Source organism: Muntiacus reevesi, chromosome 13, assembly GCF_963930625.1.
Source record: "Muntiacus reevesi chromosome 13, mMunRee1.1, whole genome shotgun sequence".
In the NCBI taxonomy this organism is placed as follows: domain Eukaryota; kingdom Metazoa; phylum Chordata; class Mammalia; order Artiodactyla; family Cervidae; genus Muntiacus; species Muntiacus reevesi.
The window spans coordinates 41,902,816-41,922,578 of record NC_089261.1 but is presented as its reverse complement, the minus strand read 5'-3'; the positions used below and the strand labels follow the sequence as shown (position 1 = coordinate 41,922,578).

General features: G+C 37.7%; 1 protein-coding gene and 1 non-coding gene across 6 annotated transcripts in view; both read right to left on the bottom strand.

The window, feature by feature from the left end:
• Positions 1-19,763, bottom strand: part of INTU (inturned planar cell polarity protein) — an 82,904-nt gene that overhangs the window by 49,776 nt on the left and 13,365 nt on the right. For all 5 annotated transcript variants that reach the window (XM_065904748.1, XM_065904750.1, XM_065904749.1 and 2 more), the window contains exons 2-3: positions 18,556-19,094; positions 7,787-7,872 (exon numbers count right to left, since the gene is read on the bottom strand). In XM_065904748.1, coding sequence (XP_065760820.1) covers positions 7,787-7,872; positions 18,556-19,094 — 625 coding nt within the window. The remainder of the gene's footprint in view (positions 1-7,786; positions 7,873-18,555; positions 19,095-19,763) is intronic.
• Positions 5,901-6,007, bottom strand: LOC136146164 (U6 spliceosomal RNA). The gene has a single exon (XR_010658903.1). It is a non-coding gene; the product is annotated as a U6 spliceosomal RNA (small nuclear RNA).

The window sequence follows — 19,763 nt, the reverse complement described above, 5'->3', positions numbered from 1 at the left end:
TAAAGTGCAATGACTTTTTAAAATTAAATTTTAAAAATAAAAAAATAAATTCATGCTTGATCAAGAATAAAGAAGTCTGGATGATACATGTGTATTAAATCATCACACTGTACAATCTAAACAGATACAATTTTTAAAACAGATACAATTTTTGTCAATCAAACCTCAATAAACTGGGGGGAAAAGGAAATTTCGTCAATATTTAAAAGCAGATAAAATTGTTAATAAGCAGTAAGTTGCATTTTGAGAGGAAACATTTAAAAATTACTATCAAGACAGTAATAATCCCTATTTTTGATAACTTATTAAAAGAGGTACTATTTTCAAGTCCAACTTTAAATATATGATAAATACTAATATATCACTGTCATTTTAAAAAATGAGTCCTAAATATTTATTTATTTTCATAAAAATATTAAGCATATTATTTAAAAAATTCATAATCGCATAAGCCTATCTATTGTTAGTATTATACTGTGAAATAAATCTACCCGGATGAGTAAAACTTTCCAAAAGAAAAACTATCTAAATATCTTTCTTTTTTGGTTGGCAAAGAGTGACTACGGTTGCATTCAATTTTGCTTATCTGTAGCTGTCTAATATTTCAGGGGCGCTGAGTTATCTTTGTCTACCTAAGGTGGTTCAGACAGTAAAGCATCTGCCTGCAATGTGGGAGAACTGGGTTTTATTTCTGGGTTGGGAAGATCCCCTGGAGAAGGAAATGGAAATCCACTCCAGTATTCTTGCCTGGAAAGTCCCACGGACAGAGGAGCCTGGCAGGCTATAGTCCATGGGGTCTCAAAGAGTCAGACACGACTGAGTGACTAACACACATACACCTAAAGTGAATTTAGTTAAATAAACATCTTTTCTAAAATATGTTTCAGATTTATTTTACTAACAAGTAGAAAAGAGACATAAAGTCTAAATTCATCAATATGTATATATTCAGAGTTAAGATGAACCAAGTCATGGCGAGAGAGTAGGAAGGGAGAAGCTCCTCATGGAATTTTTCTGAGGCCAAATGTTCATGTTTCTTTACAAAACATTTAATATTCCAAATGGAAAAGACCAACCCTTACTAACTTTAATGTTTTCTATAAACTTGATGTTGAAAAATGTGCCCTTGGTATTAGAACACTATCTAAAAAGGCTTGGGACTTCCCTGGTGGTCCAGTGGTTAAGACTCCACGCTTCCACTGCAGGGGGTGTGCAGGTTCAATCCCTGGGTGGGGAATTAAGATCTGCATGCTGTATAGCCAAAAAACCCCAAAAGGCTAGTAGAACACTAGTATAACTGGATGGTGGGGGAGGTGTTGGAATATTAAGTAAGCTAAACAAAAATATAAAAAGTTAGTGATCCTATATGGGAACACTCAAGATTTATCTGAAAAATTAATATAAGGATAAGAAGGATGAGGTGAAGAAGAGCTTAAGAGACACTGTTTCAGAAATGATCTTAGAAAGATGTGAAAAAGCGTATCTGGTGTGCGGTTTTGATCCAAACAAGCAATATGTAACCAATATATGGCCTGAAAGACCATGTTCTGAGGGTGGCATCTGTTCTAGTGTGAATGCTCAGTATATGTATACATAAATAAAAATATAAAAATAAGCATAAATATTGGAGAAGAAAATGGAAACCCACTCCAGTATTCTTGCCTGGATAATTCAATGGACTTAGGAATCTGGAGGGCTACAATCCACGGGCTTGCAAAGAGTCAGACATGACTGAGCAACTGAGCACGCAGAAGCATAAATATATTAAATCCTTGAATGATGATCTGATGAAGCAAAAATGGTTTGGTACTTAGGGTGTTCTTTTATCTGAGAATAAGGATTTAGGAATATCCAAAAGAAAACATATGGTAGTCTTCGGTGGTGTTCCTTGGAAATGTGAGAAATCTTTAGAATTTGGGGAAATCTCTAGTGCAGACTTTGTACCCTTAGAGAGGGTAGTTGTGAAGACTGTCCCCAGCACTGGGCTCTGGGGTGGAGTTGGTCATATGAGTGAAATGGAGGGTGAGAAATCTGACTGTAGCAAGCAGGGGATGAGGGACAACCTCAGGGAGCAGGCGTCACAAGAGGCAGGCTGGGTCTGATGGAGCATCTCTCTGTGAGAGGTGCTCAGAGAAAGAAATGCACTTGTGAACAGGAGGGGCATCTTCTCCAGCTCAGATTCTCGTGGGTGGAGAGGTCAAAAGATAGGGTATGACAAAAGGAAATTAGCTGGTAGATTTATAAAAATGTACGAATTCTACTTTAGACAGCTACAGCAACCTAAAATTTAAGACTGGTATGCTAAGCTCGATAAAGAATGACAGACTTGAAAACAAGTTTTCCCCTCACTATGACAAAAACTCAAACAATACACACACCACAGAACCATCCGTTAACATTCTTTAAGGGACTATTTTAGCCACTATTCTTCTGATGTAAGTAAACTTGGCTCCATAATGCAAAGATAATTACACGTTAGCAAGACATTTTGAAAAGCTTACATGCTAAGTAGCTATAAATGTCAGGGAATCTGGTTGCTTTGATAAAACCATAAAAGGGTAAGACAGATAACCAAATTAAAAGTTAAGTGCTATTTTTAAAAAGGGGTTGATATATGTAAATATTGAGGATATCATATGTTTTATAGGAAAAAAACTTTTATTGAGTAACATCTAATATAAGATAGTTTATATCAACCTTCTTATAGAAAAATTTTGTCTTGAGTTTATATGAAACTTCTCATAAAAAGGGTTTTTTTCTGTTGAGTTTATGTGAGGCTTCTTAAAGGAAGGGTATTCTGTTGTTCCTCCATGGACATTAAACTGTGACAAGTTTCATCATCTGTCTCCCTCAAAAGGTTTTCTTATTTGTGCAATTTACCGATCCTTTTTTTCCTCCTCCCTTCCCTCCACCCCCGATACCTTCAGGGGATGCTGTACCTTATTCTCAGGTCCAAGGACATGCACTCTATAACTCACCACTTCCAAAACCTGACTGCTTTAATTATCCTCTCCAATCCACATCATGTAACATGCCATGTTGCTTTGGCCTCTGTCAAACAAACCAGCCAACGCTCCTTCCCCATTAGCTGCCATGCCAGCCTCTCCACACGTGGAACCGCACAGCCAAACTACAGCCTCACTTCTGCCTCAACGTCTGCATGTCTCTCTCACAACATCGTCGCTGCTCTCCATGTGTCTGATCCTTTCTCCTATGTCTGGCAGATGCTCTGAACAGTCTTTAGTCAACAGTCTGAAGGAACTGAATCCACCTGGCTCAGCAAATTCTCTTTGATCCTCCTCTTTGGGGCAATATCACGGGACTACTCAAGGCAAAACCTGGAAGGCACCGTGGACTCTGTTATCTCCTGCAGAATGTACTGGCCTCTTTACTTCCCACATACTTTACCTCTCATCTACTTCTTCTCCTCCATATCCACAGCCAAGGCCTTTGCCCAGACCATAACTCCCTCTCTTCTGGACTATCAAAAAGCTAATCACCCGGTTTCTCAATCTCCAGTTCCATCCAGAGGGATATATTCCTAAACGCAAGTCTGATCACATCAGTCATCTTCTTTAAAATACTGACATTAATTAGTTACTTCTGGGTTCTGAGAATAAAAAAGATTTACAAATACTTTTTAAAAAATGTGTCTGTCTACTTCCTAATCTTTCCACGATATATATGAGCACCACTTTTGTGTGACAAGGAAATAATAAAAGTTGAAATATTCTACTCAAGTATCATCTCTTTAAAGAAGACTTTTCTCCTCTCATAAGCCTAAGAAGTAATGTTCTGCAGGCTGGTCTCCCAGAAAAGGGGTTGGATTCCTCCAAAGTTTCAGGAAAACCAGCAACGGCCTGGTACTTAACGCAATCAGTCCTGGTCAATTGCAATGTCTGGACCCAAATTCCCTGATGAAGCCAGAGGGCGGGGGGGATGGTGTTCTACCTGCTGGTTGAATGAATGAGTGTACAGAGATGTGGCAACAGATCAAGATCACAAAAACCAATCATTAGAAGAGTGCTGTCACCTTCGTTCTTGTCATTTTGAATTTCTGAAACATTTTTTTTATTTAAAAAAATGTAAACCTACAGAAAGTTGCAAGAAGTATACGATGATCACCCATACATTCCCCTCACTCAGTTTCAGCAGTTTTAAAACACATTCTGCCACACTTGTTTCCTCCCTCTTTTCTCCCTTGTCTTACCCACCTCTTCTTAAATCCTCACCTTCTGTCTATTTAAAAAAATAATTTTGCCGTAACTACTTGAGAACTATTTGCAGCTACTTTAATACTTCACTGCTAAGTACCTTAGTACGTATCTCCTAAGGCTACATAACCAAATATAATTATGACATTTAGTGATATAACACACAACACTCTTCTCTAACAAAGATCATATTCAAATTTCCCCAAATGTCCCAATAAAGCTATTCCTAATTGCATTAGAGGATCAGTAAAGGAAGGGTTGCTGCATTTGGTTGTATCTTAATCTATCTTAATCTAAATTAGTCTATCTTAATCTAAAACAATTCTCTAGCCTTTTTTTCTTTCATGACATTAACATTTTTGAAGAATCCAAGGTAGCTATTTTGCAGAATGTTAAAACCTAGCTTTAAATGATTTGGTCTCTCTGTGCTTCACCTACTGGTCCAGGCTTTGCTGCTGGACTTCATGCTGGTATTCTGGATCTATTTAAAGCAGAACTTATTTAAAATTCAAATACAGAACGGTAGAGTTGGAAGAGGGCTCAGAGATTTATTCTCACAAATGCCCTCTGATTATAGATGAGGAAAGTGAAACCCAGAAGACTTTCGAAAATTGCTCAGAGCGAGGTTTAAAATAGAGATCTGCCCTCCTTCTCCTCAGTGACCTTTCTGCCACATTACATTCTCACCCGGGGCCTCTTCTGCTGGATGATGAGAAGCATTTCAGGCTATTTTTATACCCAGAGTATAAGTTTAATATGCTACTGTTGGTTATTTCCAAAATTAAAATAAAGTCTCCTAAGGTATTCTTTGGGCTTCCCTGGTGGCTCAGCTGGTAAAGAATCTACCTGCGATGTGGGAGACCTGGGTTCAATCCCTGCGTTGGGAAGATACCCTGGAGGAGGACAGCAACCCATTCCAGTATTTTTGCCTGAAGAATCCCTGGAGAAGGACTGAGGAGCCTGGAGATTCCCTGGAGAAGGGAAAGGCTACCCACTCCAGTATTCTGGCCTGGAGAATTCCATGGACTATCCGTGGCATCACAAAGAGTTGTACATGACTGAGCAACTTTCACTTTCACTTTTCACTTTTCAAGGTATTCTTTATAAACCAGCATTCCTCTTCTCTTACTGCTTGAATCACCATTTTAAATGCCATAGGTACAAACCAGGTAGAACAGCTTTTTCTGAGACAAGTCCACTGCAGTTAGTTGTGGCGAGAACAAGGGGATACAGACACAAAGACGCACCCAGGCTGTGTGTGCAATCGGAGCATCACGCTGTGGAGTCAGTTTTGGCTCCAGTTCTTTGAGTTATTAATTTTGTAATCTTGAACAAATCATTAATTCTCTCCTAGAGTCTTTTTCTCTCATGTATAAACAGGAATACAGATTATCAGATTAATACAGATTATTATGGGGAACAAATGAAATTATCAAAGGGAATGCTATTAGCAAAGCACCAACATACTTTCTGGCACCCTACAAACTCTAGTTCCCTTCCCAATTCTCAGGCTGTATACGGGCAAAATCCCCTTGAAATCACAATAGGAAGGCAAGGCTGTGCTGGAGTTCAACTTACTCTCTCAATATGATCATTCTGACCCACAACAGTATTTCTTCCATCTTTGCTGTTTCTTCATTTTGTTTTTTAATTTTTATTTATTTATTGACCATACTGGATATTCAAAAAAATAAGGAACGCTTCATGAACTTGCATGTCATCCTTGTGCAGGGGCCGTACTAATCTTCTCTGCATCGTTCCAATTTTAGTATATGTGCAGTCGAAGCGAGGACTGCTGTTTCCTCATTTTGGCACAAGATATAAGAGTTGGCACTTAAGAATAATGTTGTAAAAAATATATAAATATATATACAGTGTGTGTGTGTGTATATATATATATGTTTAAACACAGAACCATATTTAACGCAGTTGTAATGGGCAAATTGGGCAGGCAGCAGATATACAACTCCTATTTCATGCTTAACAAGGACATGGAAATGGTGGGTGAAATTGGTCCAAAATATTTAAACCATTATTTCTTTGTTTCTGCCAACTGTGCATCGCCAAATTTGCAAATGTTGTATATTAATTAAATGTCAGAATAATGTGACTCCACTGGAAACATAATTCTTTTTTTGAAGGCAGAACAGAGGTGGTTGAACTCCGGCAGTACTGTCAGGACACCTGCAAGTGACACAGGCAGGAAAGGAGGAGCCCTCATTTGGGGCTCACATGCAGCCAGTTTACTTGGACGACGCTGTTTCAGCCTTTAAGATACTGTGATTTTTTTGTTACTGACTGGTAAGTAGCTCCTGTCTGAGCCCAGGGAGGTGCTCTAGTACCCTGGCCCACCCTTGTTCCTCTCCTCACCTCGCAACTAAAGGGGAAACCAGCACACTGCTCCAGCACTATGTCTGGTGTGTTTAGTCACTCAGTCGTGTCCGACTCCTTGTGACCCCATGAACTGTAGCCCTCCAGGCTCCTCTGTCCATGGGATTCTCCAGGCAAGAATACTGGAGTGGGTTGCTATTTCCTTCTCCATGCCTGGTGTCTGCCTGATTTTTTTTTAAATTTCAAACAGCATCATCTGTCTAACCACTCCTAGGGTCTGGCTGGTCACTGGCTATCATAGCTATTCTAGCACTTTCATTTTGCACTTCCAAAGACAGCTTAATTTACAGAGCATCTGTGTGCATGTGTATGTTCAAAGTACGTGTGTGCATGCATGTGTGTGTATTTTGAGAAGGAAGTGAACACAACAAAATTTTACTTCTTGGAAAACAAGAAACTTTGTAATGGGTCTTGTTATCTCAGAACCTCAATCAGATGCAGGTATGATTCTGATTTATCAGGCATTCTGTTCTTTATTCCCATCAATCTAAAAACTTCTTCCTTCTTTCACTGCCTGATGGAGCCTCTAACCTTTCTAAAGCATATCATCCTCCCTACCCCTAGAAAGAGAGAAAGCCAATTCCCCATGCTAACAAGAGCAGAACATTCTTGAATAGGAGGTATGGCATTTTAAAAATACATCTAATGACCTAAAAATGTCATCTATAATACAAAATGTCAATGCTTAGCGTATCAAAATAACTTATTATGGAAGAAATTTATTTTCACCTTACAAGGAATGAAAAATAATTCATTATGTGGCTAAACAAAAGTTCAGGAGTAAGGCTAAACTAGATAATATGAAAATCAAAAAAATAGTATAGTGTTTAAAATAAAGCCACATTTAAAAACTTTATAGAAATTATGATTTTAATAAGTCAGAGAATAGAAAATTCCATGACTGTTTAAAATGACTTCTCCAGAAACTGGATTTTCATTAATATGTATGGTACTTACAATGGCAAGTTGGTTATTATGTATGTTTTTAGTATTGTTCTTACAGATATTTATCTTTCCTTTTAGAACTATCTCTAAAAGCTAAAAATGTTGAGAGCTAAAAATTTTTAAGTATTCTAGTGTTTAACTCACCCATTATACATGACTCGTTTCAGAATTTTATAAAAGGAAAATAGCACAAGATACACTTATTTCATCACAAAACACAGAAAAAGAATGTTCACCTGCATAGGTCCAGGAATGCAAGACAGAACTCTCTCTATGTTCTCAGTGGTCACCTCTACATCATTTACAGCAACGAGGACATCACCTGAAAACACAAACACAATAAAGGACAGTTGTGTGAGTATGCAAAACTGAAAAAGATCTGGAATTGGAACATTATAAAATATCTAATCTGACCTTCCAAGTGCAGTACAAAATGTAGTGCAGACATTCAGGGACTTGCTCAAGATTATAAAAGTCTTCAGTGGCAGAGCTAATCTGCCATCCCACTCTTAAACTATAGTGCAGCCCGACACTGCAGCACAACTAAATATAACCTATGAATGTTTAAAGAGATGGATATTCTTATTTTTTTCTACAATTGGGAGAATTATATCAACCCAAGGGACAAATGGAAAATTTGTTGCATTAACCAAGTATTACACTTAACAAAATTGAATCTAAACACTTAGACCCACAGTAAAAAATTTCAGCTGAAATTTTAATTAAATCCACGTGGCACATCATAACTCAAAATGCTGGGTATTCACTGTTATTACTGATCTTTGTCTACACACAGCATTTTGTTTCAAAAGCCCCCAACCACAATAAAATCTATAGCATGTTTCAGTTAAAATATCCTTTTCCATGGCTTTCCTTTAAATGTGTATATTATCAAATCAAGTGGTTTTAATAAAATAAAGATCAGTGTTAAAATGGAAATTTACTCTCATGACATGAAGGTGATATCTAAACACCAGTGAACTACAGTAATAGAAATACACATAACAAGGTTATTTTTTCTCATCATTCTTATCGATAGGACATAGACTAAACAATTACAACCATTCATTAATTCATCCAACAAACACTTATTGAGCACCTACTGTATGCCAGGCACTGTTCTAGGCACTGCAGAGCGAATGAACAAAACAGACAAAAATCTCTATACATATGGAACTTAATATTCTTTGGAGAAGACAGAAAGTAAACAGGCATATAGATAAAATAGTGTTGTCAGACAACTCTCTATTGGCCTCTCCTGCTTTTCTGCATCTTACAAGCCAAGGAACTGAAAGTCTTTGTTCTGAATGATATTTTCAAGATTGTACAGGGGACAGTTTTGGATAAAACAGTGTCTCCCTCCGGAGCAAAAGTACAGAACAATAAGGATAATTTCTCCCTCAGTGTCTTATTATTAATGATTGTTCTTTATAAAAGATGCATGTTCCCTAAACTCAGAGTTCCGTTCCTTTAAAGCAGCCCTACTGTGTGTAGGTATCACCTGGTCCTCTTCATGATGACCTCTGAGAATGAGGGCTGGGGAACAGGTGAAACTGTCATTATTTCACCCATTGCTGTTCCTCCCCCTCCTTTCTCTGCCTTCGTTCCTTGGTTTCCTTGATATGCTATCACATGGGAAAGGGGCAAAGTGCAGAGTGAGCAGAGTTTCTCAGGCCAGCCCCGTGAGAGCCTGCAATGCCCTACACTAGGTTTGGATGCTCAAGAAATGCCGTTCAGTTGAGGACGGCATTGGGTTTGGCCACCAAGTCTGACATGATGGTTCACTATTACAGCACTTTGAGCAACCTCGGAACTTTTCTTAAAAGTTAAGAATTCTGAGATGTATAGAAATATTGAACCACTATGCTATATAATAGGAACCAAAACAGTGCTGTAGGTCATTTACACTTACAAAACAAATAAACAAACTCATAGAAAAAGAAAATGCATTTGTGGTTACCAGAGGCAGGGAAGCCGGGAAGGGGAAAATTGGATGAAATTGGTCAAAAGGTACAAATTTCCAGTTATAAGATAAATAAGTATTAGGAATGTAATGTACAACATGATAAGTGTAATTAATGCTCTGGTATGTTACATAACAAAGGTGTTTATAAAGTAAACCCTAAGAATTTTCATCACACAAAAAGATTTTTTTCTACTTCTTTAACTTTGTACCTATATGAAATGATGCATACTCACTAAACATTACCACTTATTATGGTAATCATTTTATGATGTGAGTCAATTTATTATGTTGTACACCTTAATCTTCTACAGTGCTTTATGTCAATTACATCTCAGTCATACTGGAAGAAAAGAAAGAACTTGCAAACTAAACTTCCAACTTTAGTTCAACTTGGAAAAATAAAAAAGCAACATATTCCCCTAATTATTTTTAAACAAGAGACTAAATAAGTGTACTATATAACATTATTTATAGCTGTAGTGATTTTTAAAAGGAAGAAAGGAAGGGAAGACGAAAGGGAGAAGAGAGAAAGAAAGAAAATAATGAAAGAAAAAGAGAGAAGGAAGGGAGGGAGTGAGGGGAAGATGAAGGAAGATGAACACAATACAGGAATACTATGTAAAACAAAACCACTTCTGGATGATACCAACCATGAGTTGTAGATTATTCTGTCCTCAGGACACTTAAATAGTGAAACGATTTAATACTTGTTCCTTTAAACTAAAACCACCTGATAATGTCATAAATGACTCCTCTTTTTCCCCCCTCCAAACCCTAATGAATACAGTTCTGTAGTTGTAGGAAGTATTGTCTGAAAGCACCATGTCCAGCAAGCCTCTAAAAATCGGAGACATGAATCATCACAAAAGACATGAAAATTAATTCTAGAACAACTGTAGTATGTACACAATATTTTAAAATGTTTAGTAGAAAACTGTCTCTTTCTACAAAGAGAGAGATCTCCTTTTCATTCCCAGATATTTGTTCCCCTTGTGTTCCTCTGAGCAGCTCCTGTGAGGTGACTCAGAGATGGCAGGCTTCCTGGACATCACATCACTGCAGTGGGCAGCCTGTGCCCCAGCAAAGTTCTTTCTCAACAAGCGCATGGGAGTCATTAGTATGCATGGTCCCATCTCAAAGGCTGAAAGGAAATGAAATGCATGAATTGGTTTGAACTGTTAAATAAGCAATAGAGTGAGGATTATTGATGGGTAGAAATAAGAGGGAAAATCTACCAAGTTTATCAAGAGATACATTCAAGAATCAAATAAAACCTAAAGAGAGAAGGTTAGTTTATAATAATGCTTAAGTCATTATTTCAGAACACCCATCAATATCTCAGCATCTACTTATATCAAATGACAAATGTGTACTGAAGCATACTAACTAGGCATCAGGGACTAAGGAAATAGATATGCAAAAGTTAGTTTGCAGTTCCACTGACACTATATACAAAATGAATACACAATTTAAGAAATCACTTTTGAATAAAATTATTACACATATATGTATGAAAAAGAAAGGACACACACCAAAATGCTGTCTTTGGGTGACTGGGCGTCTGCTTTGCTTTGCTTTATTACATTTTCTAAATGGTCTACAATAAGCATATATTATTACTACAGCAAAGAAAAAACTAATACTCATATATAAAAAAAAAATTAAAAACACACACTGTGGTAGGCAGAATAGTCCTCCAAAAATGTCTACATTCTAATCTCTAAAATCTGTGAATATGTTACTTTACATAGCTAAAGAGACTTTTCAGATGTAATTAAGAAACATGAGATTGGGAGATTAATCAAGTGAGTCCCATGTAATCAAAGGATCTTTAAAGGAATGAGGCAGGAAAATCAGTCACAGAAAGACCTCAAGATGCTACACTCCCAGCTGTGAAGGTGGAGTTAGGGACCACAAGGCTAGAAATGCTTGCCAAGGAAAGGAGTTCTCCCTTGGAGACTCTAGACTGAATGTAGCCCTTGTGGACACATGCATTGCTTGTAGTGTAGGAAGACACATTTTAGACTTCTGATTTCCAGAACTGTAAGATGATAAATTTGTGCTGTTTTGAACCACTGAGTCTGGTAATTTGTCACAGTAGCAATAGGAAATTAATATACCCACTGAACAATATAAAGCAACTTTGACTAAGCATCAAATGAGTCAGAGCCCATGAATGCTAAAGAACAGATGGATAAACAAGGTACATTTGGAGGTCACTGGGGAAAGAATAATTCAGTACTGTTAGAAGTGAGTATTTAAAGTACAGGAGGACTGGGAAATACGTATGAGAGTGTGGGATGGGATCAGATTGTGAATTTAAATTGTTCGTTTAAATTAAGCTGAATTTGACTTAAGAGGGGAAAGCATCTGGTTTTTTAAGCAGTTATATACTGCCATTTTATTCATTAAAGTTCATGCATTTACTGACAAAATCTTAAGTTTTGAGAGAATAAAAATTACTGCATTTTTAAACTTCAATATCAATCTCTCAACTATAATACTTAAGCACTAAACTAGAGAAAATCAAGGTCCCTCCCAACCTCCCATCCTAGAGTTCCTTGAATAATGGTAGCACATATATTGTAACTACTAATACTATACAAAATATTAAGTAAAATACCATATTCTCAGAAGATGATGGATAAGAAACTATTGCAAGGTTTTAATTTCTCATTAAAATAGAAAATAATACTACAGAAATGTTGGAAAAACCACTGATGACTTTAAATTATTTATGGCACTATTTGTCGTTGTTCAGTCATTCAGTCATGTCCAACTCTTTTTGACCCCATGGGCTGTAGCCCACCAAGCTCCTCTGTCCATGGGATTTTCCAGGCAAGAATACTGGAGTGGTTGGCCATTCCTTTCTCCAAGGGATCTTCCCAACCCATGGATCGAACTCAGGTCTCCTGCATTGGCAGATGGATTCTTTACCATCTGAGCCACCTATAGCCATGATTAATTTTGAAAATTATTTTTAGTCTTTACCTCTGTTCACACAAAGGAGTCATTAGGAATTATTTTTTCCTTTTCGGTTTCTCAAGTAATAAGAATTTTTATGCTGGTTATATAGTTTTTAGAATTATAATTTTAATAGTCAAATAAATAATTTATAATTATTAAATTATAATTTAAATAACCATACTGTTGGCTTGACATTTTCATGTTTTTTTATTTTAGCTAAAAAATGCTTCAAAAAATGTTTTCAGGCACATAGTTTTTCCTCTTTTTACATCAGGGGTCAGCAGACTTTTCTGTAAAGGCACACATCAGTAAATACACTACACTCTGCAGGCCATATGGTCTTTGTTACAACTCCTCAACTTTGACATTGTAGCTTTAAAGCAGCAATAAACAAATGTAGCTGTGTTCCAATAAAATTTTATTGATGAACACTGATGTCTGCATTTCATAAAATTTTCATATGTCATAAATATCACTCTTTTGATTTGTTTTCTAACCACTGAAAAAGGTTAAAACCATTCTCAGTTTGCAGACTGCACCAAAATGGGTGGTGAGTTCATTGGAAAGACAGAATTTTAGGAGATTTTAGGCTGGTGGACCTGATTTGATCTGCTGGTGATGGCTTGCAGGTGTGTCTTAGACGACTTTAGAACAAATGCTTCAAAATGGATTAACTGGATTAAACAGTACATTGTGGTAGCTTATTTCCCAATTACATTTTTGAAAGGATTAAATCATTTCTTTTTTGTTTCAAAGAGAAATCTTTTGGCACTTTCCCCACCCACTCAAGTGAGCAACATAGTTAAATGAAAGAGCTCTGTGAACAGAATTCACAACCCACAGATTCCAGCTTTATCACTGACTGGCTGGCTGTCTGCTCTTGGATAAGGAACATGACACCTCTGGTGCTCACCCACAGAAGGAAGTAACTGCACCAGACTCTCTCTACAATGGCCTAAAATCTCTTAAAATTCTGTCTTTCCAATGAACTCACAGCTTCAGTGTCTTTACTAGTGAATCAAGTACCATGGGGAAAAATATGGAGGATAAATTATGTGAGAGAAGACAGACAAGTAAGTAGAGTTATTTTCATTAAGCATATAGAAATGGGGACTTCCCTGGCAGTCCAGTGATTGGGACTCTGTGCTTCCACTGCAGGGGACCTGGGTTTGATCCCTGGTCGGGGAACTAGGATCCCACAAGCCACACGGCACAGTCAAAAATAAATAAATAAATAAAATAAAGTAATCTTACTTGGGGATTGTAAATATAGGAAAACAAAATATCAAAATGTTACAACTATAATGGGAGAAGACAAAAATGTATGCCAAATAACAGTCTACCAAATATCAGAGAATAAAACCACACATTACATGTTCATAAAACCCAAAGCTATCTTTTTAAAAGAAAGTTTCAGATATTTTAATTGCAAACACCCAAAATGTCTGTCAACAGAGGAATGGAAAAATAAATAGTATGTATTCATACAGTGGATTACTACTAGTGACAACACCCACATGTCTCATAGACTATAAACTAAAGAAAACAGAAACAAGAGAATGCACACCATATACTTCCATATACATGAAGTTCAAGAAGAGGTGAAATCAACTGTTGCTAGAAAACTTCTGACTTTTAGAAGATTATCTTTGGTGGGTGTACTAATAAGGAGGATGCACCATGAAGCATCTGGGGACCCACCTGGGTTGTAGTTACAAAAGTATATACATGTGTTAAAATTCACTGAGTATTCATTTAAGATTTGGGCATGTTATGGAGTAACACCTCAATTTAAATGATTTTTTAAAGTAAATCCAAAAGCACTTCCAAATTTTTTTTTTTTAATTTAAAAGCGAAACAGCACAAGTGTTATATAAAACAAATCTATTTAGTGACCACAGGGGAGCATATTAGAAGTTGATACAAAAAGAACTTGAAATAAAAACTTTGTTTATTCTTCATCAGAAATAGTCTTCACGGTATGCAAAGTCTAGAATACTAATCTGTACTTTCTCTAACCCTATCCTTCCCAATCCTTAAAAGAACACCTAATTTTAAATGAGTTGAATAATAATCTTGAAGAAAAAAATAACACACAGATGACAGCGTTTCTAGGATATAGATAAGAGAACTTCTATTTGCTCTTGACCGGACGGGGACTAGCTACAGGTAGTTCAGGAGCTATCAGCTGTCCAACTTTAACAGAAATATAAAAATAAACATGCAAGCCCTTGGCAGCCTGAACAGCAAAAATGGCACCAAGAAAGGTAGAAAACCCCCAAGAAACCAGCAAAGAAGAATGAGAACAGAACAGATTTCTGCTGTCGTGAAAAGAAAGAAGAGTCACCCACCTCACTGTGCTGCTCAAGGGACTTTGGTCAACAGTGGTCACTCTCCAGTGAGACAAAGGCAAGAGTCACCTGGAGCAGGCTGCATGGAGCAGGACAAAGCTCTCACGATCCTCCCGCCTGTGGGGTGACTGCAGTGTGCAATGTCGCCGTGAAACAAACAAGTGAGAAATTACCACCACAGAAGCACCTTGCACAATTGAGCAAGGTGCTTTCCATTTAGCAAACTCACCATGACATTAAAATTGTCCATTCTTGGAGATGGGTGTGAACACATACCCGACTTGGAACAGGACTTCTGATCTTGATAAATGAGGGCATCTGCCCAATGAAGCATTCAAGGACGAAGGCTCTTTCCTAACAGTGATTTATATCTCTGGTGTAAGTCAGGTTATGAGGTAATATTCATTATTCACAAGCTTAACACCTATGACTGCTCAGAGAATTTTAAAAAATAAATGCTGAAAAAAATCACCCATTCTTTATTCCCAAATTATGTAATTTTAAAAATATAGGGCTTAATCATAAAATTCAAAACTTGAAAAAGCAGACAACCACCACCCATAAAGCCCCCACACTAACCCAACACTACAGCATTTTGCTGTATTTATATTAACGTCTAATTGTTTTCACTACATGTATTCTTTTTACATAGTTTATTCATTCAGTACATGTTTTTGAGGGCTTATGATGAGCCAAGCATTTTGCCCTGTGCCAAAGATGAAATAATCATTTTATTTCAACAAATTTCCTTTTCTACTTATTTGTAAGTTATAATCTTCCCTGTTACAAAACTGAAATCGTTTGTCTAACTTTTCTAACTTTTTATTGCTACCTAATACACATGCAGGAAAAATGCATAAATTGTAGTACAATACATGCTACCTCATTCAGGTTAAAAAAGTAGACTACTAGCATCTCGGGTACCTTTAAGTTATTTTAACAATAAACAGTAGGGCCACCCTGGCAGTCTTCCTCTCTCTAGTTGATTCTCTCTCCTCCCATACAGATGGTGCAAAGATCATACCCAGAGGTAACTGGCATTCCTAGGAGGGTCAGCAGACTGGAGTGATTATCAGGGGAAAGGAAATAAGAAACAGGAGGCTCACTTGTCATAGCCACCTCTCTGTTAGGTTTCAAGAGAAATGGGTACAAAGAATTTTAGAGATTTGTCTAAAACTCAGTCCAAATGGGTGTTCCCAGCAAAGGCCCCAGGTGAATATAAAGAGAGGGCATGAGCTGGGGTTTTCCAGCGTGTGGGATCCTACGATTATGGTTGCAATCCTGCAACAACCAGGCAGGATTGCATAAGCAGGGATGCTGGCCTCCTTTCACAGAACTAAAAGAAAAAACCCTAGAGATGTTTTGGCCCAATCCTGTAACTTTACACAGAGGAAGGTGAGGACTTCAGAGAATGTAAGTATGCACTAGCTCCTGTTTCAGTTGCCTGTTACTGCCTAAGTGATCACCTAGAAACTCACTAGCTTCAAATAACAATGATCATTTGTAACTATGTGTGGAGATGAATGCTTCCTAGACTTATTGTGGTGATCGTTTCAGAGTATATACAAATATAAAATCATTATGCTGTATACCTGAAACTAATATGTCAATTATATCTCAAAAAAAAAAAGAAAGAAAGAAAGAAACACCAACCACCATTTATTCTCTCTCCCGGTACTGGGGTTGATGGGGTTCAGCTGAGGTTCTCACTAGGGCTTCTCATGTAGCTGCAGCCAGACAGTGGCTGGTGATGGAGTTCCCTGGACAGACTCTTCACTTACATCTGGTGGCCGTTGGGAAGGGTAGCCGGGGCCTCAGCTGGGGCCATCAGCCAGAATACCACCACTCAAGGCCTCTTCATGCCGCCTGGGCGTCCTCACAGAACAGTGACAGGCAAGCAGCAGCATCTTTTTATGATCCCACTTCTTAAGTCACACAGTACCAATTAAGCTGCAGGCACAGGCCGACCCAGGTTCAAGGCCAGGGAGGCAGGGCAGAGACACCCACTCAGACCATAACTCTCCTTGGGAGGAGTATCAAAGTTACATTTTAAGGAGAGAACGTGGAGATCTTGTTGCAATCGGTTAGAAGACACACTTTGCACAGATGCCCTTCCTACAAGATTCCCCCTTGCAAACCCCCGTCACGGCATTTATCACACTGCAGGAAACCGTCTGCTTATTTTTGACCCACCTCTTCCACAACAGTTAAGTGAAAGTCACTCAGTTGTGTCTGACTCTTTGCAATCCCATGGACTATACAGTCTATGGAATTCTCCAGGCCAGAAAACTGGAGGGGGTAGCCTATCCCTTCTCCAGGGGATCTTCCCAACCCAGGAATCGAACTGGGGTCTCCTGAATTGCAGGCAGATTCTTTACTAGCTGAGCCACAAGGGAAGCCCTTCACAACAGTAAGAGCTACTTAAGAGGAGTAACTGGATCATTAGTGTAACCTTTGTATTCCTGGCATTTAGCAGATGCTCAAAAAATTATCTGTAGCATCAATGAACAAACAAAAGTTGGACTTTAAGTAAAAGATATTTTTTAAATACTTTAAATAGTTTCTAAAGAATCTAAAAAAAATTCCTTTATCAAAATCTCTCGGACTGAGTCAGCTTAAGACCATCAGCTTTGAGAACTGTTAATACCTGTAAGTTTCATTAACATAGTCTCATCTTTAACTAATTTATCTTTAATAAAGTTGCTACTGTAGATAGATGGTGGCGATAACCCTATATGCAAAACAGAAAAAGAGACACAGAAGTACAGAACAGACTTTTGAACTCTGGGGGAGAACGTGAGGGTGGGATGTTTTGAAAGAACAGCATGTATATTATCTATGGTGAAACGGACCACCAGCCCAGGTGGGATACATGAGTCAGGTGCTCGGGCCTGGTGCACTGGGAGGACCCTGAGGAGTCGGGTGGGGAGGGAGGTGGGAGGGGGGATCGGGATGGGGAATACGTGTAACTCTATGGCTGATTCATGTCAATGTATGACAAAACCCACTGAAATGTTGTAAAGTGATTGGCCTCCAACTAATAAAATAATATTTAAAAAAAAAAAAAAATAAAATAAAAAAATAAAGTTGCTACTAACTCAAATATATCCAGCAGTTTAAAATGTATCAGCAACACAAAATGCTCATCTTAACACATCAGAATAACTCACAGGTTTATTATTTTCCCTTCAAAATTGGTAGGATATTTTACGACAAATGCCCTTAAAAGGAAATTTATTTGTAACACTGCTGTTGCTAAATGTTCCAAAGGAAATCATTTAAAAACCACTCCAAGAAACTCAGTGTGCTTAAGTGCAAACATACAGTTTTAAAGTATTTTTATTCTTAAATTACATACTTCTGTATCATGTTGTTGGATATAGGTCATTCAAACCTAAATTATCACTGTACTGTCAACTTTCTTTTTCTCATCAGCAAATAAAACCAAGAAAAAATAAAATTTATAAAAACTCAAAAATTAGTTAAGTTGTTCCCTGGCCGAACAAAGCATGCATGCATATTCAGTGCACTAAAGTGCCTGTCTAAAGAACACTGTGCATGCAGTACACCATCCTTACAATTTCACTATTGTCCCAAATATCACTGAGCAATCTTTAATTAGTTGAGACTCGGTATAATTTTGTTTCAATCGCTTTCTTCACAAGGCATCATCAACCATTAACCCTGCAAACAAGGACTGATGTTCACCAGCAGGACTTACCAATTAAAACCTGACCACTCTTCATTGCAGATCCTCCTGGCAGCAGGCCATGGACCACAAGCCTCTCTCCACCGCCCTGTTTTCCAGTTCTTCTCCAGCTCCACTTGGTCTGATGAATAATCCCAACAAGTACTTCCAGAAGCTTGAGCTGCTCTTTGGCTTTGGTGACGGTTAGCTTTTTGGGGTTTACGTAGATAGTCACATCTTTGTGCTGCTGCTGGACAACAACTCCCGTTTTCTGATTGGACTGATGCTTTAGAATGGATACTGGCCCGCTGGCATTACTATTTTTTTTATTATAGCGCTTGGGTAAAAGTTTTTTACTTTTTAAAATCTTGGTAAACCGCTTGAGTTTGGGTTCATACTTTTTTCCTTCTCTGTAATCATCTTCTTCGATAATGATCTCGTTTTCACTGAATCTGACATGGTTCACAGTAGGTGTCTCAGGAAGGAGGCTTTCCTCCTCATCCTCACTCAGCTCCAAATAAAACAGCTCTCCATTCTTCTGCACACTGTCCAGCCATTCAGGCTCAAGGTCACTATGGAGAAGAGAAAAGATAGTCTGAATCACAGCGCAACATAGGAAAAACAGTTATGCCTTTCCAGTACGGGGGTGAGGGTACAGGCTGGGGTGCAGGGAGATGGGAAGGGTGAAAGCATCTTGATTATCTCAAGGTCTCCTTTCTGTTCCTAATTTACTGTGAGCATCAGCATTATTTACTGTAGAATGTTGTTTGTAGAGCCTTGAAGAACTGGGGTTGGAGGAGAGGGGATCAAAATGGCACAGTGATAGAAAAGAAAACAAACAAAAAAAGAGATGGCCCTCTCCTAGAATCCAAGGTTCTGTTTTGTTTTTTAAATTTAATTCCCTGTGTGGTTTTTGTTCCCTTTAGACAATTTCACTGGACAATAATTTACATTAGTAGTTGATTATGCAATTATGTCCACAGATGTAAGACATTTGGAGATTGTACATAAAACATCTTATTTGCATAGAAATTATACATCATGGCTGACATGCTAAAACAAAAACTAAAGCCTACCAATATTAAGAGACTTTGTTTATATAATACATTTTCAAAAGATGAACATTCACTCACCATGAACTAAAATCTTTGCTGAGTAAATTATCATACAATCACAGTTAATAATAATCACTTTGTAGCCTAAAATGTCCATAAAATTCTTTTTAATGAACAATTTTAGCA